The sequence below is a fragment of the Synchiropus splendidus genome, chromosome 7 (genome assembly GCF_027744825.2).
Source record: "Synchiropus splendidus isolate RoL2022-P1 chromosome 7, RoL_Sspl_1.0, whole genome shotgun sequence".
NCBI lineage: Eukaryota > Metazoa > Chordata > Actinopteri > Syngnathiformes > Callionymidae > Synchiropus > Synchiropus splendidus.
This window is the reverse complement of record NC_071340.1, coordinates 21,615,832-21,642,552: the sequence shown is the minus strand read 5'-3', so window position 1 is coordinate 21,642,552 and position 26,721 is coordinate 21,615,832. Positions and strand designations below refer to the sequence as shown.

General features: G+C 39.2%; 2 protein-coding genes across 11 annotated transcripts in view; both read left to right on the top strand.

The window, feature by feature from the left end:
* The window catches only part of mvb12bb (multivesicular body subunit 12Bb), a 47,439-nt gene extending 35,435 nt beyond the window's left edge, over positions 1–12,004 (top strand). For 2 of the 7 annotated variants that reach the window (XM_053870016.1, XM_053870014.1), the window contains 2 exons: positions 4,195–4,260; positions 4,574–6,552. In XM_053870016.1, coding sequence (XP_053725991.1) covers positions 4,195–4,260; positions 4,574–4,797 — 290 coding nt within the window. In that variant the 3' untranslated portion in view covers positions 4,798–6,552. The other 5 variants (XM_053870019.1, XM_053870020.1, XM_053870018.1 and 2 more) reach the window with 5 other exon arrangements.
* Positions 12,005–15,711: 3,707 nt separating this feature from the next.
* The window catches only part of lmx1bb (LIM homeobox transcription factor 1, beta b), a 51,136-nt gene continuing 40,126 nt past the window's right edge, over positions 15,712–26,721 (top strand). Inside the window, exons 1-5 of one of the 4 annotated variants that reach the window (XM_053870010.1) lie at positions 16,059–16,147; positions 16,836–16,935; positions 18,920–19,302; positions 19,492–19,614; positions 19,873–20,059. In XM_053870010.1, the coding sequence (XP_053725985.1) occupies positions 19,545–19,614; positions 19,873–20,059 (257 nt within the window). In that variant the 5' untranslated portion in view covers positions 16,059–16,147; positions 16,836–16,935; positions 18,920–19,302; positions 19,492–19,544. Of the gene's footprint in view, positions 16,148–16,698; positions 16,936–18,919; positions 19,303–19,491; positions 19,615–19,872; positions 20,060–26,721 lie in introns of those variants that run through there. The other 3 variants (XM_053870013.1, XM_053870011.1, XM_053870012.1) reach the window with 3 other exon arrangements.

Below are 26,721 nucleotides of genomic sequence, written 5' to 3'. Positions count from 1 at the left end.
AATCATCTGTGTGCAGCTCTTTTTTTTTTTTTTTTTTTTAAGCCTGTGTGCTTGTGTGTGCGCTTTAAAGAGAGTGACAACCCCCCTTCTCTCTCATTAGCACGGTATCTTGGTATCAGAACTGCCAGGAAGTGACAGACCACTGTAAAAGAACAGGTGCTGTTGGGTTTGAGATGTGTTACAGAGCAAACACTCCCTCATCAAACTGCGTGTCTGTTCTGCACTCTGCCTCTGTCTTCTGTCATATACTATCCGAATCACACAGTCGCCATCTTGTCATATGGTCATCTGAATGAGGCTCATTGTCAGCACAGGTACTAATGGCGCGCGTGTGTGTGAGTGTGTCCAGGGTGGAGACAAGCAGACTGTGTTTCCCTATACGCTCCTGTCTTCTTCGTCTTTTCCTCACCGAGAGTGTGATTAGCAGGAGGACACATGGCGAGCTGAGCCGGGGAAGGGAAGGGCATGAGAAATCATTAATTACAGCCGCACTGGAGCTGATGAAGTAAATGTGAGATAGTGTAACACACAGGATTTAGTGAAGTGGACGACAGCACAAGATTAATGGCGGGGGCCCGGCTGATGAGGATGAAGTCACGGCTTAGCTTGATAATTAGTTTCCAAGTGGAAACATCTCTCGCCATTGTGTTATTTTTACTTCTCTCCCGCTCTTATTATTATTATTATCCCGTGATGATATCTGGAGGGAAACAAGGAGCGGAGGAAATGTATTTTTACAAAGATGCTGACTGTTCCCTAAATAGAAAAAGCACACTCTTGTTTTCTCTTTGTTTCGCCTGCTTGTTCAGTCCAGAATGCTTCTCCTGAGATGAACTCTGTCTTTACATCTTCACTGCGGGTGTCACTGAAGCTAGAAGGGTTTGACCGCGTCACAAACTGATGTAGGTGATGACCCCCACTACCTTTCAAAGGGTGTGATACTGAGGCCCATGCAAAGCTGCTGTGTTTTACCTCGTAGTGTTATGGACTTGACTGTGCTTGTTCTCACTATGGCACTATGGGGAAGAAGATGTAGTCACATGACTTAGCTTTTCGCTACACCTAAGATAAGTGGCATTTTGAAATTTGAATCATCCCTGCTATTTTTATTTTTTTTTTTTAGATCTGAACTGTGAATTGGACTTTTTTCATGCTCCATATTGAAATTACGATGCACCTGTACGCACCAGATGGTGTGTTCATGGGACAGAATGGAGTTTTTGGTTTGGTCTGCCTCGGTTTTAATGCTAATAGTGAATGGACACTTTGCGAGAGCTGCAATGGCAGTTGAGGTTACCACGCTTGCCGAAGCTGATCCCAATGCTGCTGGAGGTCTCATGGTGACTGGGGTAACTCAGGGCTATGGAATATCACTCCAGAAGTCTGGAGTTAAACACTAAAATGATGATGCAAACAGCTGGAGAGGGTGCTGGCTGAAGGATTTCTGTCACTATTCTCTGAAGCTTTTTTGTGTTTCAGTTTGATTTGGCTTGTTATTGAAATGCTTTATTCATCTCTACTATTTGTCATGGGGTAAAAATAGCTCAAATCTCAACCCTTTTGCACTACATTTTGCACTCGGTGAACTGTCCAAGGTGTTGCATTACAGACCGGTCTCAAGACTACATTTTGAAGGCTTCAGATTTGTTGGTCTTCATGAGAACAAGACAGTCTATACATCTTATTTTACTATACCTATCTTATTTTTTTCTGTATTTAAGAGACTTTTCTCTGTTAGGCCGGTTGATTTCAGTTTTCATAGCACAGATCAAACATTTGCATGAGCCAGAAGGCAATGGCACTGTAAAACCCTGCCGGTGAAGCTTCATGAAACACTGTCCTCATTTTCAGAGGCACACATGTTGGCGGTCCACATGCTAAATCTTGGGCTTCCAACAGGAATTTCAATGAAACATCACATTGTTTTTAAGCCAAGGGAGCATCACCCACTGAGCTTTGAAAACATGGCCACTGTTTCATGAAGCTTCATCAGCACCTCTCTAGGTTTCATGTCCTCATATTTGGAGGCCACTAGATGGCTCGCTCCTTTAAATCTATGTCTTCAAACAATCTCAAAGAAACCTCACATTGCTTTTAAATTGAGAGCGCCACCTTCTGAGCTCTCAAATAAAGGATATTGTATCACGAAGCTTCACCAGCCCCTAGCTTTGATCTTCTGTCAGCACCAGTTTTTTCTTTATGGGAATATTCAATGACATTTTTGATTTGTGCTTTTTGGGGGAAACAACCTGTTAAATGGTACACACTGCCACCTAGTGTAGGGAGGCGTTAACTTTACGGGTCACCAGTTGAACAAGCATTCGGAGTGTGTTTTTAAATTCAAATGATGTCTTGTCTTGGGGTTACAGTCACATAAAGGAGAGACTGTCTGAACTGGGAGTGTCTTCCTTCAGCCACACTCACGTCTTATTGTCGCATTAAAGGCAGATAGATAAAGGGGAGGCCTTTTCACGACTCCCATTTAGCAGAGGACAACTGTTGTTGTAATCACAGCTGAAGATAAGAGCGTTTCTTAACAGGCATCTCTGAAAGCCACGTTGTCTCAGATGATGTTGGTTCCAGCAATTAGGCATTCTTTTCATTTCCCAAATGACTCGCAAAACTTGCGGATATTATAATTGCTTTTAGCCACGCATATCTAATTTGTGTCTTTTTAAGTGTTAATTAGCGCCTGATTTAAAATGACATCTTTATGTAGTTTGCGCCGCTGAGAAATGTTGGCGGCAAGCTAATGATTCGCCAGGAGTCGGTGCTCGGGTGTGTACATACATGACAAGTTTTTCATTAGCCACTGTGTGTGATGGCTCTTCCACTCTTCCAGGTGTGTTTTCTGGTGTGTCTTTTTTTTTTTTTTTTATAGTGGAGTAGGTGTGTGTCGCAGTGTAAACGTATGGAAGGACAGTAGTGTGTGAGAGGGAGCGCTCCAAATAGAGGTGGAATTAATGAAGACAACATGTCACATATTTTTGGCAGCGGCGCAGGGACAGGAAATGAAGCTCGGCTCGTCTGGGTGACTGCCGCCCATGTTCTTGTGTGTCAGTGTCCTGTCAGCCCGTGTGTAAAAGTGGCAGACATTGATACATGCTCTCCCTGATAACACCCCATTTCCCCATCCATCATCCCCGCACACACCCGTGCACACATATGCGGGATTATTTATTTACCATGCCAGATGTTGAGAGTGAATTTTTGTATTTTAGGAGGGGAGTGGGGGGGGTGAGTTCACTTCACAACTAACAGGCTTGTGATATGTGACAGGTTTTGGCTAACTTGGAGCTTCCCTAAAGTCAGAGGGAAGAGGAGGTATTGTGCAGTGAGAACCTGGTTCAGACATTGTTCTACAGCTGCTGCTGGTGATTTGGAAACTCGCTTTAGTGGTCGTGCAGCGTCCCCTAGTGATAAGACGCAGAAGTACAACTGTGGAATCTAATTCACTTTTACCTAAGTTGCTGAAAGGGCCATCACTTAAAGTAATCTTCTATTCATCGCATTTTTTTTTTAATTGAATGTTGTCTAACCATTTCTACTGTACAATGCTGACAAAATGTGATTGCTTAAATAATTTCTAACACGTTTATTTTTATGTCTTGTGTATTTACGCCCCTGCTCCCCTGCTTCAAAATAATATAATCCATATTGAGCTATACAACTTCCCTCGACCCCCACAATGCTGTAGATTAAAAGCTGTAAAGTAAGGAACCTGTTTAACGTAAAGTGGATTGTCATTGAAAAAACAGCAATGAAAGTGACCCTCCTCAGTTTGTGGCAGTCGTGTTTATTTAAATAATACTGTTACCTGACCGATACGTTGCAGGAGAAATTTGTTCATTCATGAAAAACAATTTTCTCCTTGTCATTTTGTATGCCGCCTGAATATAGATGTGTGCGGAGAGTTTCATTTTTGCATGTACTGTAGAGCAATGTTATTACGGAATAATGAAGCAAAATACAGCAACAGTGACACTGGAATCAGAAAACTTGCTGACAGTTCCACTGTAATAGCCATGTCCACTTTTGGCCAGCAGAGGGCAGTGTAGGTGAAAGTTGCAAAAAGGTCAATTTTGTTGAGCCGTTTAATGTTGAATAGAATACTCATTTGAATTTCTTTGTGAAGTCTGATTGCATGAATGTTTTTTTTTTTTAACTAATACATATTATTTTTTTCTTTTGCAGTATCACTACAACTTCTCCACGGAGAAAAGCATCGCCTATTAACGTCCCACTTAAAGAACTCAAAAGGTGATGAGAACAAAGACATTTTTCAGCATACAATGAATTTGTGTAAACTAATTTACATATTAAATGTACAATCGTTTTTTTAAATTGAAATATTTGTAATATTACTGTGAATATATCCCAATTACGCTATACTTTAATAGTCTAGTCTAGTCTGAAAATTAACGTCTTGTGGTAATTTGTGACTCAATTATTTGTGGTTTTACATTGTTCTAACAGTCAATATCTGTAACTATATTTATTTATGACAAATTAAACCGAGTGAACATGGAACGTCCCAAACTCACCTCTGTTGTGTTCCTGCTTGTGGTGGAAGTGCTTCGATCACATTTGTCAGGCGCTATAAGAGCAGCATCATCCCACGTGAATCCCAACGACGGCTCTTCCAGAGTCAGGTTTTTATGTTCTTTTATTTTCTTTAAATGCATTTCTTCTTTAAATGAAATATGTTTTTGCTTCATCCCTGGAATACATTTATTTCTAAGGACTTGGTGCACAGAAAGGCACGAGGATCAAATGCTTAAAGTCAAAATGTGTTAGAAATAAAACAAAAACTAAAATATTAATAATAATTAAAAAAAACAAATTGTAAAGATGGAAAGAAAAAAAACAGAACAGAAATAGGCAAATGAAATGTATGTATATTTTGTCATGCTTCTCTCCCAGTTTTCTTATTTAAAAAGAAACAAAAATAGTCCTGCCAATTAAATAGAAGCAGTATTTATTAATAAATATTTTTTCTGTATTCCAATTTTCTTTCAGACTTTATGCAATAAACACTTCTGCAATTAAAAATAAACTTAACATGAGTTTGTTTTACACTGGCTTGTTTGTATTTAAGTAGCTTCCAGTATTAGTACTTTTAAAGTAGAGTAAAGGTACAGTGGATCATGTTCTGTTGAATTTGATGTTTTAAATCTAGCTATTTCACATTTTTATGGATGTAAACAAAGCTCAAACTGCTGTCTGTTGAATGACGCACAAACACTGTTATTTTATTTATTTTTACATTTTTGTTTTGTCTCTCCAACTGTTAAACTAATATAAGGGTCATTTCAAATTCAGAAGAGCAGATTAATCAGCTACAGAGGCTTTTCAAAAACATATTTTTTTATTTTTATACTTCATTACAACTGTGCATAATGAACTGTGATATGCTCATGCATGAGGATTGATGAGAGAATATGCATGTGTATTGAAATTGTAGATAATTACTCATTAATTATTAATATTAATGAATAGATAAAAAATATTTTATAAACATAGCAAAAAAAGTGCATTAACAAAAATCACACAACAAAATAACACACAGGGTTCTATATTATATATTATATAACTGTAATGCTTGTTGTGAAATTGTAGGTCGCACAAAAAATGTCTACATATAGATAATGTAGACAATTATGTATATGTCTGTCGTTTCGTCAGAGACTGACATGGCGAATATTTTATTCACCGATGTGGAACAGATGAACTCATGAAGGTGACAGCTGCGACTATTAAAATCAATGGGGACACAGATTTATCAAAGTTTATCCCCAATAATATTTTTCTTCCTCTAAAGTTGCCGTCATGATACCACACCAGGAAGTCAATCACATTAAAGACATTCAGGATAAGCGGATCTATATTAAAAAGTTCTAGTTAATATGAGAGAAAAAAAACATGAAAACACCCAAACCAAGAGTAAACATCAACCTCCAAGCCAAAATCTAATCTATTTAATCTTTGTTGTCGCACAAGAAATATTAAAAGGCTGCACCGCAGATTTTCTTCAAGTCGAGTGTCTGGTCTCATAATTGACTTTTCGACTTGCGGTTGGTTTAAAGTCGGCACTGACAGCGTCACGCCTGAAACGCTTCGCTGAGCTCACCGCTCCCCTGCAAATCTTGACTCCTTTATGGGTTGCTTTTACTAGACTTTTACCGTCTAACCAGTTGTTTCAACCAATTATTTTGTTTTTTTTAACGTATGCTACTGTCGCGCCTATGGGGCATTTTATTGGTCGGTCGACAGTGACAGAGGTCTGGGGATGTTAAGACACGGACACTTTTATAGGCGCGTCTTTGATATGTGGAGTTGTGTTGTGCAAGCAAAATGTTCAATGAACCCACAACTACAAGGTGTTACGACGCTCGGAGAGGCAGCAGATGTTGCTCTGCAGTCTGTCGGAGTAATAACGTAGTGTTGCTGATCTCCATTTGAAGTGAAACTCTGCAGCCCAGTGATCTCAGAAACACAGCTCTCCTGGGAGACCTGCCCGTCGTGCAGCATCACAGAGCCGCTTCACATGGTTTCACTCTCCTCATATTGTCTATTGTTTTTCTGACTGTATGATTTTAAGAAAAGCAGAACAGGGCAATGTAATGTATGTGTACGTGGCGGTGTTATTCGCAAGCATAAACGTCCATGTGACCAGCTGAGATAGAATGAATTTATAGATGTACTGTAACATCATGTCTCACTTGCTGCTCCTCCAAAAATGTCAGGCGCTCTGAATGTGCTATAGCAATATATTGTTGACAAACTACTATTTGGTTCTGGCAAAAATCTATTTGGTCCTGCACCAGCAGTATGACATTAAAGGGGTTTAATAAATTAGTGATATTGACGTTATCTAGAACGTGAATTAGTTCTCACAATGTAGTACAAAGTGCTTATAAATTTCTTTCTGGCATTTACTAAGCACTATCAGTTGATCCCAAAAGGCTATTGGCGAAACACTCATGATGGACTTGTGAGTCATTATGGAACAATATTAGTATTTTCAGAGCTCTGTAGGTGGCGCTCTCCATTTGAGGTTTCCAACAACTATTTCAATTAAAGCCCACATAGTTTCTACAGCGTGCCATCGTCTGAGACACTGTTTCATGAAGCCTCACCAACCCATCGCAAGTGAATGTTAAATTCTTGTGGTGGGCGGAGGAGTTTTCATGAAACAGTGTACTTGTTGTCAGGGGCCAGTAGGTGGCGCTCTCTATTAAGATTATTGTTGATACAGTTGTATAAATCCAGAATTTGTAAAGAAGAGAGCATCATGTAGTGGCCACTGAAAATGACAGCACAGTTCCATGAAACGTCAAACTTCTTAAAACTCAAAACCAATGACAGATCGGACTTCCCTTATATGCCGATAGACCCTCAGACTGTGGGCGACAGCATTAGGCAAAACCAGGGTTCGGTCTGTCAATTCAGAAGAAGAAGAATGATAAAAGTTTAAAAGATAAAAGTTAATGGATCATGCAACAATAATACATAAATAATCATTAAAATGGGTTAAGATCATAAGAAAAAATAAAGAAAATACTTACATTTGTAGCATGCTTTTTTTTTTTGCCACTTTGGACGCCTTTTTTTTATTGGCTGAAAATACAATCTGTAGAAATTATTTAACTCTGTAGTCTGGGTATGTTCAATCCTAAAATACCTCAAAATTGAGGACTCTTCTTTCCTCAATCTTGCTCCTCAACTTCCTGACAATAGGACCGGATATGTTTTTATTTTTTTATTGTTCTTTTTTTTAAATAACATTTATTAAGCCAGATTCGAAAGTCTCCATTAAAATCTAGTCTCAAGGCTAGATGGCAACAACAACATGGTTTAGAGGTACAACATGCTATCAACAAGCTCTGTATAACATACATATTATTATTTTTAGTATTATTATTATTAACAATAATAATAATAATAATTATTATTATTATTATAGTCATCATCATCATCAGTTAAAGCAAGTTTGCAGTCCTCAATAATTGCCGTTCCTGTCTTTTTTTCTTTTTTAAAAAAAAAGTTCCTAGATAATTTGAGCTTATAGAGTGCTATATAAAACTCTAGTAAACTACCTAAAAAGCTACTATAAAGTGTATGTAGCATAAGGTGCTCACTAGTTGTTATGTAGTACTCCCAAAGTACTAATGTTTACAATGTGCTGCTGACTATAGTGCTCATGTGGGGCCATCAGTATTCATACGTGACTGTCTGTTGGTCTCTGGGGATGGGATGGAGCGTGCAAACACATCACTGTATCAATGTGTACTAAAATGTGCTCACGAATGCTGTGAGATTCTGACTGGTGAGACCATGTGGTGCTTAAAATACACTTAAGAGAGCTATTTCTACCTGAGAGCTACAAGAAAATGCATGTGCTTGCAGGATTTATTGTAGGTAGCGCGTCACTTCGGGGCTGCCTTTCTGAAAACTGATTTATATGCATGTAAGACGCCGGCAACTGTAGAACTTGATGCAGTTGTGTGCTTTACATCTGGCCGACTGGCTTCCACTGGTTATCTGTCTTGAACCACTGGGCTGACTTCACTTGTTGCAGTCAGGATTTTGGCATGCCGGAGTTGAACTGCCGAGCAGCAGATCAAAGCTCCACCCTCTGAGAGCCTGCCAGATGTCCCGTGGTCATTTTTAAACTCACACCCCGGCGCATGACACGCAGCGGTGTGGAAGCATGTAGACAGAGGTGGATGGGCTGCTTGGAAATTGGAAGAGGAAGCCTGTATTTATGAGGTGGTTTGAGGTGCTGTGTTAAGACGGGCTTAGCCTGCCACTCTCCCCCTGACAGCCCTGTTTCCCCCGAGCAGGGGTGACCAGACACCGAGAGAGGTGAGGGAGTGAAGGCAGGAGGCCTGTCAGAGCGGGACCAGAGCAGCCCGACCCTCGAGTCGACACGGCCTGGCAGGTGATGCATGAATCACACGCGGACCAGAGCTGATACACACTTACTTGATCACCTCGAGGTGCGATCCATTTGTTGTCTAAAAACCAACTTTTGATAGTGAACATTCTCAAACGGTGTCCGTGATGTGCTCTCAGAGCTCAACAAGCCCCATCATGCACTGCTACAGTCTCTTTCGATAGTGAATGTTGTAAGAGTCAGAATGTAATGAGTGTCCCTGGTGGAAAAATGCAATAGATGTCAACAAGCCTCACTATTCATTTATTTATTTATTTGAGCAAAGTCCAGGGGCCACTTTAATGTTGATATCCCACCTCACCCACCTCGCTGTGTTTACAGTTGGTTGCTTCCTCCGAATCGTTCTCGTCATTATTGTTGTTATTTTTTTATTTTATTAGAATTAGATCAGTTTTGCATGGAACTAAAAAGTGCTGCGTTGCCAGGCCTGACAGCTATCCCTCTTTTGAAAATCTCTGATATCTCTGTGTAAACTATATAAATTACTGAATGTATAAGTACTTTATTTCACTGTGGCTGTTCATTACACTGTCATCTCCATTTTAATAACATGTCAGGAAGTCGGTTAACATTTCAATGGTTTTATTATTATTATTATTATTGTTGTTGTTGTTATTATTATTATTATTATTATTCATCTATTCATTTGTATTATTTTGTGCTGCACACAATTCATTACTGAAACTGTAATTAGTGGATTATCCAATGATGATATTTTGCTTTTACTTTTTCTTTCTGTATATGTGACCCATGTGTCTTTTAGCTTTTTTCATTAGTGTTATTATACTGTATTTTGCTACAGATTTCTCATTGTAATGATTTAACATTGTTCACTGACTAAGTCATTCAATTTTTATTTTATTTTATTTTATTTTTAATGTCAATAATATCGCATTGCAATATTGTGCTCAACTAATTTAAATATTATATGAAAATGGGGTTGTGTTTTCCAAAAATCTGCCTCCTTCTGCAGTCATCCAGAACATGAGCAGAAAACATCATGGCTGCCAGCCAGGTGAAACTTAAGTAACATTGTGACTCATAAAAAACACCCATGATGTGCTGCGTTTGTTCATGTTAAAAACCGCTTCCTGTCAGAGGTTGGAGGTGCAAATGTGCGTCCATGAAAAGCTGTTGGGCTTAAACATGCACTTCCCCTGTGTTCATGGTGCAGTGCTGCTTTAAAAACATAGTGCCAGGTTCTTATTATCGCTCTGAGGAGGGGTTTTCTGTTTGTCGGCCTGCAACACAGGGAGCATTGAGCCAGGTAGCATGCGCTCATGCACTTTTTATATACAGTATAATAAGTTTTCTGCGTTGTCTGTATTGTATTGTATTGTATTCCTCACAGTTCAGTCCTTTTTATTTACATATTTATAAACATTCTGACTGTGTTTTGGTTGTCGTCTGTGACCTCATCTCATATATTTGGCACGGTTTGACTTATCAGGTAAATATTGAGGCCACAAAATATCTATATTTTCAGCAGATAAAAATATAAAATGTGCGACTTTAATGCTGACTAAGGCTAAATAAAATTGGCCGGCGAACATCCAGACTGAAACTGAAGTTTTCTAAGCTAGGTAAGAAGGAAAGACATCACTCCAGCATGTCCTTGAAATCATTTGTAGGACTTGAATTCCAGCCTCTTCTCATTAAGCGTCCATGTTCTGGGGTGAGACGTGCAGCCGTGTGGTCTCCTCTCTGGGCTGAACTCCAGGCACAGCCACACATCAAATCTGTCTCTCCCTCAGCTCCAGGTAAGATGAGTGATCTCCCAGAGCCCACGCGGCATCCTCCCCTCACTCTCCGGCCCATGTGACTCGCATTATTGTAATTGAGCAGGGATGTAGTGGAGTGTGAGGTGATCTCTCTCTTCATCCCTCCTTCCTTCACCCTCTCTCTCTCTCTCTCTCTTTCTTTGAGATATTTCTGCACATGTTGAAATGACCATCTCTCTTTTTTTTTTCCCCTTCTCCTTCCGCCAACACAGCCTGTAACACAGAAATCAATTAACTCCTTTCAAGTCAGATCAAAGGCCCCAATCACCGTCCGGCTCTTGCCACAACCTGAGGGACAATTAAGTCCGTGGACAGAAGGCAGGACTGGACACATGAAGGAGGCTGCTGCCACCATCACGTGCGTGTCGTAAACAAACCACAGCCACGGTGTGTGGAGTCCAGGCAGCATCACCCATCCTCACCTTAGATGTTGGCGACGTTGGCGTTGTAGACGGGGTGGTGTTCCTCACTGGAACGTCAACGTGTTTGTCCGAGTGGGGCTTTCGTCCACAGACAGGTGCACTGACCCGCTCCACCCCTGGAGGTGCCACTAGCATTTTATTTGACATTAATGGCCGTCCAGCGTTTTTTTAACAGCCACCTGGATGCAATAAAGGGGCAGCTCCTGAGCTCTGGCTGCCCAGAGGATTTCCCAGCGGCTCCCACGGGACCTCCGGCTAGTTAAGATGTTTATTAAGCTGAAAGTGGTCCAGTGGGAAAACACGGCACTTCTGAGAGATTCGGGCCAGCAGTTTTCTTGTTAGTCGGAGCGCTCCCCTGAGAATTCTGCCCTTCTTTGCTTTTCAAACCGCGCAGGGAGGACGGGGTCAGTTCACGGGGCCGCGAGGTTGACCGGCCGGTAACTAGGCGCGTGAACCCAGTAAGAAAAATATCTGGAGACATTCCTGAACTTGGCATTCAAGTGGAACGCAAGGCTTATTAGCGTCGAGGAGCCGCTGTGTTGTCACGATTAATAATTGTACAGACACCACAGGAATATGGTGAATCAGTGGCGGTTCTTGGTGGGAGTAGTGACTTCACCGCAGCTGAGGGCCGCTCTCGGTCGCCTGGCCTGGCCCCTGGGAGGCCACTGAAACTGAAACTCTCTCTGTCTTGTTGTTTCTCACATTGCGATTTTCTCTTCGTCTCTCGTGTTTTTCTCAGGTTGTGTTCTTCTGCTAAAACTGTTGGAATTATCACAAATTATTTTATTATATTATTTTTATTTAATTATATTTAATTTAATTATAATTAATAACAACCATTACTATTATTATTTAAGAGTTGTGTAATTGCTATTTATTTTATTTGATTTTGTTTCATTTCAACAATGATTGTTGACAACATTGTTTAATTATTTAGTTTATTATTTAATTTTAGTTTTAATTTACTATTTGGATTTACTTTTATTACTCTGACATGTACAGGAACTTATATGTATATTATATATATATATTTATTTTTTTAATAAAAAATATTTTTAATTCAAGTTATTTTTAGAACAATTTATTTCATGGGTAAAACAGTTTGTTATTTTAAATGTGATCCATTTAAATGTATACTTTAATATTGCACTTCATTCCATTTCCATTTGAGAGCACCATTCCTTTCATATTTCAAGATGTGACATGTAATTATGTTTCTTCATTGTATTAACTGCAATGTTACATTGTTAATCATGTAAAATAATTTGGAAGTTTAATCTATTTAAGATTTCAATATTCAGGCAACGTTACATTTATAAAATTTCTCTGTCTTAATGATTCATCATCGGATTTGTGACTTGCTATTTTATGACTTGTTATTGCTTCTTGGATTTTTTCCCCTTGTATATTCAAGACTGCAAAACAATAACAAATAAATACATAAATGTACATTATTGTTGTTATTATTATTGTTGTTGTTGTTGTTGTTATTGTTATGAATATATTATTCCTCATCGATTACTTTTACTTTATGTTAGAATTCGAATTCTTAAAAAAAAACTAATAATAATATACATAATACATATACATGCATTGATGGATCTAAACATGCTTAACCATACCTTTGTTTTTTTTATTCTTTTCTATTCAATCTAATTCTATATTTATTTTCCTTATATTATTTGAAGTTGAGCCTTTATTTTGATGTGACCCCTTAGTCAAAATGTTCTCAGTTCATTCGACTGCACGGTCACGCAGAAACTTTCTGCTCTTTCCAGGTCAACAATGTTGGTTCTACTTTTGGGATCTTGACCTCTGGAATCTGCTGCAGCTCCAAAGTTCAAAGCTCGGGTCTCGTGGCCCGAGGCGTTCAGCTCTGATAATCCCGCTCATCCCACTCTCAAACTTTGCCGCTCGGTGCTCCACATCCTTCCATTTCTCCTCGGCAGAACTGTAATATTCTTTGTTTCGTTTGAGCTCCCACTGTTCCTGTGGCGAGCACATTGTGAGGCCAGCAGCACGTGCTGCACTTTTTAGTGCTCTCTGTCTAATGTTCAGGACAGATTAGAAATGTTGGCCTGTGACAGATGCTGTCTAGATCTTCACCACCAGATCCATCCAGCTGCAAAACATCTGCAGGATTTTCTACCTTTTTCTCTGAAGTGCAGCCTATTAATGACACAACCACATGCAGCATGTTTCAGAGGATGAAGTCGAAACACGGTACAGTTTGAAATTAAAATCAAATACTAGGTATAGAATTATTGAGCTTTGGTTTTGCATTAAAGTCAGCCTGCTGTTGAAATGTACTTTTTCATGCGTCCTATTTCTTCAGCAGAATTTATGTATTCCACATGAGAAGTGGGCAGCGAGGGTTTGTTTTTAATGGCACGGAGCCTAAAATCATGCGCCTGGCCTCCTGCAGCCTCCTGCTTTTTTCTGTCCGAGGAAACATTATTTTTGTGCGGACAAATCCACTGACTAACATGATCGTGTGATGAAAGCGGCTGCAAATCTTCAAGTCTTTTTTGTTGCCTGTGAGGGACAGAAAAGCAAATTGTGCGACTTCAAATACATTTTTCAAGAAAAACATTTTTTAATCTTACACACGAATACATGTGTGAGGGTTGTTCGGAGCCAATGGGTCAATTGGGTTTGAAACGGGGCTGGAGCAAAGTCGTTCCTCATGTGCCGGGGCTGCTCAGACTCCGGTGGAGACTTGTTTTTTTGGCGATCCCTTGAAGGAAAACAGAAGTGGAGCGGAGATTCCCACATCACAGAATAAAAAAGATTCTGTTACTGCTGCTGGGTTTCATAAGTCGCCCATCTGCTGCTATCTGGGATCCAACTCTGAGAAATGTTTGTGAGATAATCCTCTTGTGGGGAACGTCGAAAAGTAATGATGGTTTTTATTCGTTTGTTTGCCATTTATACTTTAATGAATTACCACTCGGAATGAATTGTTCTAAGAGAAACGAATGAAAACAGTATGTTCAAGAACGTCACACATGGACTGTGGTTTGACAAAAATTGTGATTCTTATTCTCATTTTGGGATGGCAGCAGGTCACTTGGAGGCAACAGCAGTGGGAAGTTCCATTACCAATACATGTACTGTGTATTTGAGTTATCGTTATCTAGTAATAGCAAACTATTCCGTCATGAGTAGAGAAAAACAAAACACTGTTTTAAACTAGGTCATGTTTGGCAAGGCGCTGGATTTCCTGAGGTGTTTGGGTTGACACACACACACTCATGCACACACACACACACACACTTGTATTTCTGTCCTTGTGAGGACATGGTGAGGTTTCTCATTGATATAATGCTTTCCACAGCCTCTCACGCTCAAACTGACCATCCAAAAATAAATGGCTATATTCTTCATCCTCAAATTAAGGCTTACCCTCATGGCGTCCAGCCAAATGTCCCCACAAAGTCATACAGTCCTCACACGGATAGTCATCTGTCAAGAATTGCTGACACACACGTCAAAGGTCAAATATGCCTTTGATTCACTCATACATTCGTTAAAAAAGAAACAATAAAAATAATCTACTTATTAAAAGAGTAATTAAAACCATGCAAAAAATCGATTTATTAAATAAAACTATGTCATATTTTCAAACTTCAATTGTTTAGGGTACAACATGCTAATATATTTTTACTGTTAATTGACGTTTGGGGAAAAAAAGTACATGTTGGTGCAACACATGCTAGTGTATTTCCATGCAGTAAATTCAGTAAAAAATAAATATATAAAATTATATATATATAATGGAATATAGATATTATATATGTAATGGAAAGCCCTTAAACACCTTAAAGCTAGAAAAGCTTTAAGGTGTTTCCATTATATATATACTTTTTTTCCCCCACATAATAATAATAAAAAGGAGAAGAATAACAACACGACATTGTACTTCTATCGTAATTCCAGCAGGTAGCAGTGTTGCTACGGAAATACACGGCATTTTCACATGTGGTGAACTCCGATTTGCGTTCTGAACGTTGCACACGCACGCAGACGACGACAAAAAGGGATGTATGTATAATGCACCTTCAACGCATTTTTTCCCATTGAAATGTTATATATATATATATATATATATATATATATATATATATATATATATATATATATATATATATATATATATATAAAACGCTTAATAAATGTATAATATACTATAAAACAAATTCTCCGTTTTTAAAATTCGCATGTAACTTCGAGAAACATATTGATTCCCACGTCAAGCGGTATATTCCCATCCAGTCTGACAGTGTGAGGCTGGGATTTTTAATATTTCATTTGAATCCTCGCTGTTTATAGAGAACGCCAAAACTCGATTTAGACTTTAATTTGATCTCACCGTCACACCGGCCTGTCAAGAACTGGGCCGCCTTGTCAGAGAAGAATAGAAAAGCTCAATGCAATAAGTCATAACATCAACAAACGTGACTGGACAGTGCTAAATTAAATTCGCCTTCTCCTCCTCGGGGAGTTGGGATTATCCGGCTGTATCACTCTGCTGCCGTTTTACGGATATAAGAGGAAACATGTGGCTGCATGAAGCGAATAAAGCGGAGAGATGCCATGCATGAGCGTGAAATTGTTTTGGTATGAACATATGAGGGTAAAGTCAAATATTTGTATTTGCATAGTGTGAGATGAAATACACCTGAAACGTTGCAACCTTTTTTTTGGTTAAAATAAATACAGTAAAAATAGAGGAGAGGAAAAATGAAGCCAAACAAACCTGATTCACTTCCGCGTTGACCCCGTCAAAGGTCACCGCTTCCGGCCGCTGTTGCCGCTCGAGCGAGACGCTGCTAGCGACATTTTACGTTCAAACTAAACGCGCTTTGTGTTGAAACAGTTCTGAAGGTGCAGCTCGGTTCGACAGTGGTTGCCCGTGTGTGTCTCGAGCTCCGTAAAAAAAGCATCATGGTGCGTTGGAAACACTCGTTAAAAAGATCAAAGTGAGTGAAAGAATCAAAGTCTGCAATTTAGCAGCGTTGAAGCCTTCAACTTCTCTTTAAAGCGTCTGCGCAGCTGCTGCTGCTGTGAAAGATTGATGGACATGGAGCTTATTGGAGCAGACGTCATATTGATTTCGATATTAGCCTCGTTCACTTTTGTTTTTATGCATCGATCTGTGATTGCTAACTCAATTAGCTTCTCGGTAGGAGACGGAAATTGATCTCTTTGGCCCGAGGACATCTACGTTTTTATCTCTCCTTTTATGATTCAAGTCATTTTTAGTCATATTTGTGTGATAAATCAATGGAATGCTACAATTTAAATATGACGCACGTTACGACGTGCAGCATATTCATTTAAGTCCACTTCGTTCAAGTAGTTTAGGTTTTATTTATTTAGTCTATTCAGAAGTACTTTATCATAAGTAAACGTCATGAACTCAACAATCCCACTGACGTTTTATTCATTATTTAATATTAATAACTTCTAAACCCAACTTTAGTTTGCACTATATACGCAACTTTGATTGTTGTTATTTATGTTAATTTATTTTTATAGTCCTTAAATCTGGCATCAGACCTGGTTTGACCGAGAATGGTTTGCGTTTTTTTTCCTAAATCTTAAAAAAAAAACAAAAAAAAACCCAACATGATGAGCAGTCATTCCGTTTGTCTTTGCAAGTTACAGTTCCGCTGGTTTTGCAGTGAAAACACACACACACACACCTGCTGCTGTGCGCCCAAGAAAGCGAGGGAGGCTTCCTCCATTAAAGCACCACCGGCTGAAGGTAAGATTGATCTACGGAAAGAGCTGTGTTTTCTTTTGCGCGCTCCTGCGCGGACGGGTGGATGGAGGGACGCCTAATACACGGGATCTATATGCTGATGTTGTTTTCCATCGATAATGTAATATTGATGATGCTCAACTCATGACGCTGCTCTGGAAACTAGTTGACCCCATGTTGATAGGAGTGAAGGGAACGTGATACGTGGGGGATATAAGGGCAGGAATGTAGGAGTGATGACGTCACGACTGACCGATTGAGATCACCAATCAATACCTTAAATATCAATTCTACATCTCATTCATGCGCGTCTTTTGGATGTCTCGTTAATTTATCTGTCAACAATTTGTCACATTAAAATATGTCATGCGTTCTGGAGTGAAAAAAAATCCGTAATTTTAAAACTGTATTTGATAAATAATAATAATAATTATTATTATTATTATTTTATTTTTTTATTTTTTTCAGAAATAGGTTTGCTACTATTTACGTGTTCTTGCTTACTTGAGAAAATGATCCACAAGGAATTTGTTTATTCTACTCTAATTTCTTTTTTTTGTGTGTGTGTGTGTTTTTTTTAATATCCTGTAAAAAAAAGTATATTATGACGTAATAGAAAGAACGTTCATTAGTAATATGGAGTTTACTCTATTTTAATTCACGTTGACCTATTTGAGATGTTTAGTTTCGTTACTTTTATTGCTGAAAAGAAGTTACTTGAATCTGAGAACTGATTTTCTAATTCCTTCCAAAATTTGAGATGTTAACTTTATGACTTAATTCTACCTATATACCGAGGTGGCGTAGCGTGCATAATTAAGGTGGCGCATAATGCGTTTAATTTCCACTTTCATATTTTTTCCACAGACTCTTAACCTTGATATTTGTTAATATTATGTAGCAACAGATATATATATAACTTAAAGACATCAAAGAGGCAGCCCAAACCTGTGACGGTTATACGCTTCTAAATCCACTCAACAATTGAATACGCAATAGTCATTTTAGTGTTTAGAATCAATTTCGTAGAAACTGTATTACAATGAGTCATATCAACAACTCTGTTCAAACCGCAACATTTAAATATGCGCCTCTGCCTCCTTCGTTGTCAAGCGTTGATAAATAGTTTCCCAGAGCAACGTGATGCTCCCATAGGTGGCGCTATAATTAATATGCTTTTGCAACCTCTATAAATTTGTCAGTTGTCGACCTCCTTCCATCCTCGGGCCCTGGTGATAATGATGACTATTATTACTAGTGTTATAAGTAGTAGTGGCGATGTACTGTTATTATGAAGGTGTTGGCTGGATGTCTTCCTTATAACACAGCAGGTATTAACGCGCTGCCATTACGTTTTTCTGCCCGCTGCCGTTCGTGTTTTTATTATTCCTTTTTCCCCTCCCTGCATAAGGCCTTTCTAAAAAAAAAAAAAAAAAAAAAGGGATCCATCAAAAGGCCTTGAAAGCATTTCCCAAATGTTAAATGTACACCGTATTTGAAATAATGGTACGACAGGATTTTTATTTTTATAATTTATTGACCTATCGCGACCTTTTATTATTATTATTATTATTATTATTATTATTATTATTATTATTATTATTATTATTATTATTATTATTATCGACGTCCTCTGAGAGTCGAGCATATGATGGCGCTACTGTTAAAATAAAAATAAAGCTGGCGTTGTTTGAGCATTTGTAACATAAATTATGTGGCGTTAAAATTATTTTTTCTGTCATGCGTGTTCTAAGATCCAATCACTGCAAATGACCTGCACCGTATCTTCAGGTGCATCAGGCGAAGACCCCAACACACACACACGGGCAAAAAAGAGGGGGGAAAATACACAATGCATCTCCATATAGTCATGTATTAATTTGATAAATACACGCTGGGAATGTTGGTGAATGTGACAACCTGATTACAGCGGGTTGTTATTGCGTTCATTGTTGTTGTTAACTTGTGTAGTTTTTCCTCTGGTTAGTGTGTTTTTATTGGACCGAGTGACTCCAACAGCATCCCAATAGCAGTGAGAGTGGGGAGTGAAAAAAGTGCCGTGGAGCATGCAGCAGTGGGAGGATCCACCTTCAATCTGGATCCAAGACTTGTGCTGCCACAGGAACACAACCAAACAACCATCCCGAGAGTTCCTGCAGGACTCCGACTCTCTGCTATCTGTTTGGGATATTGTCAACCGCTCCGCTTCCGCTGGCTTTTCACTGCTTCGCTGCTCAACTGCCCGCAGTTTTTTCGTGTGCGGCGAACAACTTCTTTCCGCGAAGACATTTGCACTGTTCGGTGCCGTCGGCTTGGAGGGGAACAACACTTTGCTACCTCGCTTCGGATCATAATATTGACAATACTAAGGTGAATTTGATTGATTTGTGACACGTCGCAACTTTTTTGATTCACTTTTATTCAAGTTTAAAACATTGACAGAAATCAACAGGTTCACGACGCTCGCGTCTGATTCATATTTCATGTCATCATTACACGATTGACGCCTTTTTTTTTTTACCTTAAAAGAGAGAATCTGACGGTTTTTGTTGGCACCAGGTCCGGTGTGACGACAGCGGCTCTCCGCCGGAGAACAGTCCGACACGTGCATCATGCTGGACGGCATCAAGATTGAGGATCATCCGCTGCGATCGGGGCAAGCCACGCTGGGAGTCATGCTCGGTGGGTCCGCTTATTTCACCTGCGAAATACGCAAATTAAATCTATCTGCGTGTGTACTATCACTCATCATTCTTCGGATAGACGATCGCGATTATTATAAAAAGTTTAATTCCAGTTTTGGTCTTAAAGGTTTCACGTCAGTGCACCTGAACGCATCACCTTCTCTATGCGGCATCATGTTCTTTACCAAACGTTTTGTCTTTTCCATCCCTGCAATGGTTATGCCTCCTATTTTAATATTTCTCTTTCTTATTTCAGGCAGCGATTGTCATCACCCCGCCGTGTGTGAGGGATGCCACCGTCCCATCTCGGACCGCTTCTTGATGCGGGTCAACGACTCCTCATGGCACGAGGAGTGTTTGCAGTGCACTGTGTGTCAACAGCCTCTCATTACCAGCTGCTACTTCAGAGAACGGAAACTGTACTGCAAACACGACTACCAACAGTAAGAAACAACGAGCTTTCTTTGCCATGTTTTCCCGAAGGCGCCCCGGCTGTGGATGCTGGCCTGCAGGCCTTCCATCCTGGCGGCATCGGTGTTGGCGACCCGCCTATTGGTCTCCTCACGTTTTCATTCCAAAATCATTTCCGGCACGATACTAAAAAGTGTGTTTAAGAATTAAGTGAGATTAATTGAAGGCCACTTGACGTGCAGATGTGATTTATGAAACGTGGATATGTAACATAAGTCGTTCTTATTAGTGGCCATATATTACTGTCAAATACTCGCCCACGATATGTCGCTTTATTCCGGTCACTTCCAGTCTGTGTGTAACAAAAGACGGCTCGAAGCTGTGCAGGCGGATCTTTCGTTTCTATTTTAATTCAATTAAATCGGGGGGGATGGATCGAACGTGTCAAACTAATATTTTTTAAAAATGCGTTGGAGTTTAACCTCGGACGTTTTTCCGATTATGTCAAATATACCTCGATTTAACCCTTTCGATTTCTTGAACTTTTCCGTTTTTGAATTGCAGCTGACGATTTTAAATACAAACACGCAAGTCTGCTATAAAATATAAAAAAGTAAAATTTAAATAACGATAATTTTCACAGAGAAAAAAAATAACGGTTTCCCTATTTGCCCTATACATATTTAAAAAAAGTTTTTTGTCTTATTTGTATTAATTTTATTACGTCACTAAATGCATGAACATGCAATTTATGCTTCAAAATATTTGCTACAGTTCTGCACAGTTGATGACAATTCTCACCTACAACAGACACACTTGATTTCCAATCATAAATATCTAGTAAAATCTAAATAAATTAATAAAATAAATAACAATGTATTATTCGTCAACATAATTAATTATTTTATATATTATTTTTACAATATTATTATTATATTATGATATTCGGTATACAAGGGATGCTTTTTTAAATTCCTCCTCCACTGCTCCCTGTGTTGCCATGTGCATTTCTTTGATAGATAGCAGGGAATTTTAAATGACGTTATTATTATTATTATGAATAATAAAATGTATATTCCACATTTTAGATTCCCATTTAACGTCCCAACAACAGATTGTCTGTATTCTGTGTGAAGGATTATGGGTGTTAAAATGTGATCTGGGAAGCTATGCATGTTTACGATACACTCGAATATGATACTTTCGTAGTGAATGTTGTGGTAATAAAGCTGGCGTTGAGGCCGTGAGGACCCGGGGGTCTGCGGTGTTTCTCATCCACATGAGCGCTTTTCATGCTTGTCACCAAATGTTGGGCTTTTTGTGTGCGGCCTGTCCAACAACCCTGCCTCCGTTACTGGCACATTATGTTTCTCTGCTAGAGTCCCCGCCTGTGACAAAGACTTACATCTATTGCCGTGTGTGCCATTCATGCCGCTCGGTGACTGCAGTGTTGCAGTGCAGACAACAATGGAAAAATCATCGCAGTAGCTATGGGATACCAGAGCCATGGCGTCACGGCTCGGGGGAGTCCGGCAGAAGGGGAAGGATCCTTCTCTTCTGTTTCAGTCAGTTCATTCTCGAAGCCTATTTTCACTTGAATATTTCAAAAAGTGGCAAAACTAAACACCTCAGCCAAACACAACAACCTGCTGGGCGCCGTCCTGCTTTCACACACCGTTACTCCAAACATCTTCTAATCCCCCCACCCCCCCTTCCCCTCGACATCCTGCCTACTTTTTAACAGCCATCCGCCATTTTTGCATCGATATCATTCGCATTGATGGCATACTTAAAGATGTAATTGGCACCTTTTGGACTTTTATGAGGCCAGTTTAAGATGCATTTGTCAGCCCACAAACTACTTTGGGCGGCAAAGAGAGCAGCTCGGCTTCCAGAGGTCTACGCGCCTAATTACGTTCCTACAGCAACTGATTCATGCTCCGTAATCAGCCCTGGCTAGTTACAATAAATCACAGCATTGGCAAGCGTTCATTTTTCACACCTTTGGAACAGATTTAAGTGCAGACGGGGGAAAACAACTGTGTATGCTGTTATTAAACTCCCACCAACAGAGTTCAACCCGTCCAGCTCCATACAGTGCAATTATACTGTAACAAGATTGGATCCTTTATCCCATATGTTTTCCTCTTTTTATGTCACGCAGCTGACCTGTGTTTATTGGTCCAGCCCTGGCTTAAATGCACTCAAATTGGAATTTATGTGCCTGGGAAGTCAATTTGATGGCTTGTATTTGAGTGCACGACGAAGGAAACACCCTCTCATACGCCAATAGACGTAGAATAATGGAGGAGAATAAAGAATTGTAAAATCTCAATACTAACTATACACTATTAATTGCATTTTTTTTCCTTTACATTTTTAATATATCTATATCTGAGTATACATGAAGTAAATACTGTACATGTCAAAATGATAGCAAATTGAACTTTAAATAAGAGAGTAATTAAATAAGTATTTTAATCTAGTAAAGGATGAAGTGAGCGCAAGGATAAACGTGCACAATTTAAACCCGAAAGAAAACATTACAAACATTAGTTGCTACAATAATTGCACTTAAGATGACTAGTTAGGGCTGTTTACTTGGGCTGGTTCTCCTCCAAATACTTTGTTTAAAACAATGCCGGCCACATGATATTCACGGCGCCAGTTAGGATACAGACCATAGTTTAAATGAATGATGACCAAAACATTCAGATGAATTAAAACAATGTATAGAACTCTGCTTTTTTCTTATTCAATATTGACATAGATCAAATCATGTTTGTATGTATGGTTACCATTACTATTCATGAATATAATTTTAATTTAATTTTTTTGAACAAATATTTATTCATAATTGGTAGGTTATAGCAAATAAAGTGGATCTCATATATAGTGTAACATGTACTTCCTGCAACACTTTCAGTGAGAAATGAACAATTTTCAGTATGACTTATGATCCAATTTTCTATATCAAATTAGCTCATAAAAAATATAAAATCAAAAGACTTGAATTTGATTCAGGAATGAACAGTTTACAATCACTATAATCCCAAAAAAAATACATAATGTAGACATTATTTTGAATTATCTTTTACATTTCTAATGTTCATCTGCTTATGTTTGTAAAATAACAGTAAGCAATTCACAGTTACAGAAATAAGATGGTGGATTTGGACTACAGTTGAGAGTCAGGGTGTGGTTTCAGGTGGAGCTTCTAGCTTTTCCAATCTTAGTCTGCCAGTCAAACTAGCAAGATCAAGAATCATAATTTCATGCCTCAATACAAGATTCAAGCGTCATATCATCGAGTAGTGTTGAATAGTGTTAGACATTGACTTCACTGATGCTGGTGCAAATCCACTCTTGATCAGTCTTCATTCTGAGAACCAGCATTCGGTTCCATTGGCTCCTTTAAAGGTCTTAAAAAGGGTAAAATCTGGTTAAAGCTTAACGCGTGGCGTCTAAAATTATGACTGGGAGGCAGATCTGTATCACTGCAAGTGGTCTGAATCTAACATTGCAACCAAAATACATCACCAGCACTGTCAGGGACAAGCTTGAACGAGACGGTGGAGAGTGGAATTACAGCACCTCCAGAGTTTGTTGTGCCCCGTCCTGGCGTTTCGGAGGTCAATTATACATCATTAGAGGTAGCGCTTTTCCCCCCAGAGGGACCTTTCTTCTGAGCGGGCTGAGGCTTTGAAAGCAGCCGTGTAATGAGGCTATCACTTGGCCGAAAATGCTGGACAACACCCCTGTAATGGACGGCCTTGTTAGATAGCGCCATAGGCTGCAGTCGCACACTCGACATGAGCGGCTGCGAGTGCCAGGATCAGACTTTTCATGCCTGCTGTTATATGAGACCAGGAGGAGCTGAAATCCTGAGGCCACCAACAGTTTTGACAGATATGTTTAGTTTACCTACGCTTTTTATAGTTAGCATTCATCTATTGTTGCAACGCCAACCATGCATTCAATGAGAGTGTTGTGAGCTTTATTTTGAGTTTGTATTGATTTTTTTTTCCTCTCCAAAAATGCTTTCTTTTTGAATTCATATTTATCCTGTATTTACGATTATTATTATTATTATTATTATTATTACACATTTATCTTTTAAAATACAATACTAATTTACTTCATAATTTTACTGTCTATCTAATACTTTTTTACATTCTAAAATATATATATATATATATATATATACACAGTATATATAGCTTTACATGTATTTTGTCTTTGGTTTTCAAAATACATAAAAGGCAATGGATTTTTCTATAACCCACATTTTTCTCTCTCTTTTGTGTTTATTTTTCCTTTCTTTTATTTCCCACTTTGGCCCCCAGCACTGCCAGTTTTTATGTGGCCTGTTGGGAATATTAATTAACCTGACTGGTTTGGGCCATTTATCTTGCTCCACTGTTCAGCGCCGCCTGATCGGCCCGTGCCTCGATGACCGGTTCCTTAATAATATTCCGAATTTTTGGAAACTGGTGCGGCGTAAGCGGAATTAGATTCAGGTCACGGCAGTGCGAGTGGTCTGAAAACACAGCAGTGATGAAGCCGTAAAAAGCCGAGCGTCCAGAGCCTGTCGCCCCTCCTGTGTACGCTGGACGATCCCCCAGTGTGCTGAGAGCTGCTTTTTTACAAAGTGTTTGGAGTGCCCTCCTGTGAAATTGTTGTTTTTTAATTAGCCGAGCTTGTGACGCGGCAGCGGTGTGTGTGTGTGCCGGAGAGATGCTGACGGCTGGTTTTCTCTGTCAGCTCACCCAGTGTGTGTGTGTGTGCTGGATGTTCTCCTGCGAGGCCTGGCATTTTGTGAACGATCATACTCTGGAAAAACAAACAGAAAACTAAATATTTTTCACTGTCAAAACACAGTTAATTAAAGATTGTCCTCCTAGTGGCTTTTTAGCAAAACAAACAAACTGCTGATCTGTGTATTCCCCACCTTCTCTCCTGCTCCCTCTCCAGCATGGACTCTTCCTACCTCTCGCTCTCTTTGCTTGAAAATATCACCCTAAAAAGGATAAACCCAGGCGAGAAGAAGAGGGCTAATGTTTGAAACAGTGAGCAGGATACTGTTGCTTCAGCTTGCTGGGGTGTTTTAGTGCTCGGCGAGGAGCTGGCTGGATCTGACCCGGTTCCTCTGTAAGGAAGTATTGGGTTCTATGTCAACACGGCCCGGCCTGTTCCAGCAGCACACTGGGATGCATCATCTGTCATCTCATGGTTATGCTCTCAGCCACCTTCCTATGAAGCAACCTGTTGGCTTGTTATCCATCAACCTTGTCTTTTCCACGGACTCTTTTGTTGGGATAAGTTGGAAAACGTGTTCGACGGCGTCTGCAAACGCATCGCCACACTCGTCATCTCGAACTTTTTCAGTGTGAAATGATTCCATCAATTGTTACTCGCGTCCTCTGTTTGGAATTTGGCGGTTGGTTGTGTTGCACAACCACACGACTGTGACAGACAGAAATATTGACTTAAAGATGCTGGGACCATCAGTACTGAAGGAGATTTATGGGACTCAAATTTAGAGAAGAAATCACATTGAGTGTTAATCGTTTGCTTCTGTTTGGTATTTATTTATCAATTAATAGATTATTTGCAGAGGCATATGAAAAATCATTGAATACAAAAAATGAAATTTAAGAATTAAACGTAAAACTGAAATGTACTTCTTGAATTGAAATAGTCTTGTCCACCAAATACAAATAAAGTTTTAAAATTTTCGTTCGATTGTCATTGAGACAAGGTTGCGAAGTGGGTTTTGCTCCAAGGTTTAGATGAATTTTAACACCTCTTTCTCTAAGTATAAGAAGATACAGATATGTGTTGTTGGTTTGAGAGTTCATTTTGGCTTCCTGCCGCACCAACATTCTTTGTCACTCTTTGACACACTAGACAATGCCCATCATCATTTGGAGCTCAATAATCCTTTAATGTTGTTACGTTAGAGTTATTTTCAAGCTTTCACATCACAGGCAAACATAACACAATAATCTTAACATTGCAAGGGCAACAGTGCTTGAGTGAGGAGGCTCAGTGTCTTGCTCAAGGGCGTCAATTGAGATTGATCTCTTATTTTTAGGTACAAGCTTATTCTCTCCTCCTAAATTAAGTGGCCATATATGTGTGATAAACACATAAAAATATATAGATATGCCTTGCTAGGTTACCAGATTAAGTTATATATTTTGTTGTTTTTAAATCCTCTTTTCCCGCTTATTATGACACTATTACTGTAGTTTTAAAAGTGTATTGCATTATATTAAGCCTTAAAAATGTGAAACATTTTATGCTTACGATATTGTAAAAAAACATCTCTAAAAAGCTACAGATTATACATATATTTAAACACTTCATTCCTCATGTTTTGCTTACGCTGCTACAGGAATATTAATTAAAAAAATCATCCATTGCCTCTTTTGTATATTGTTTATAAGCTCTACCGTCAAGCTGAAGCATATTGGTTGGTTTGTGATATTTCAAAATATTTGAAATGGTTGCGGCGAAGTGCACAGGATGTGATGCTGAGCCTGATGCTTTGAGGCCGACACCGGTCATGATGACTTAAGAGGCCTGTGGCAGGGGATGAGGTCCGTGTTGCTTTGTGTCGGTGGGAGGAGGATCTGCACTGGGATCCGCCTGGTGTGCTCACATTACCCCGGATGATAGGAGAGGGCTG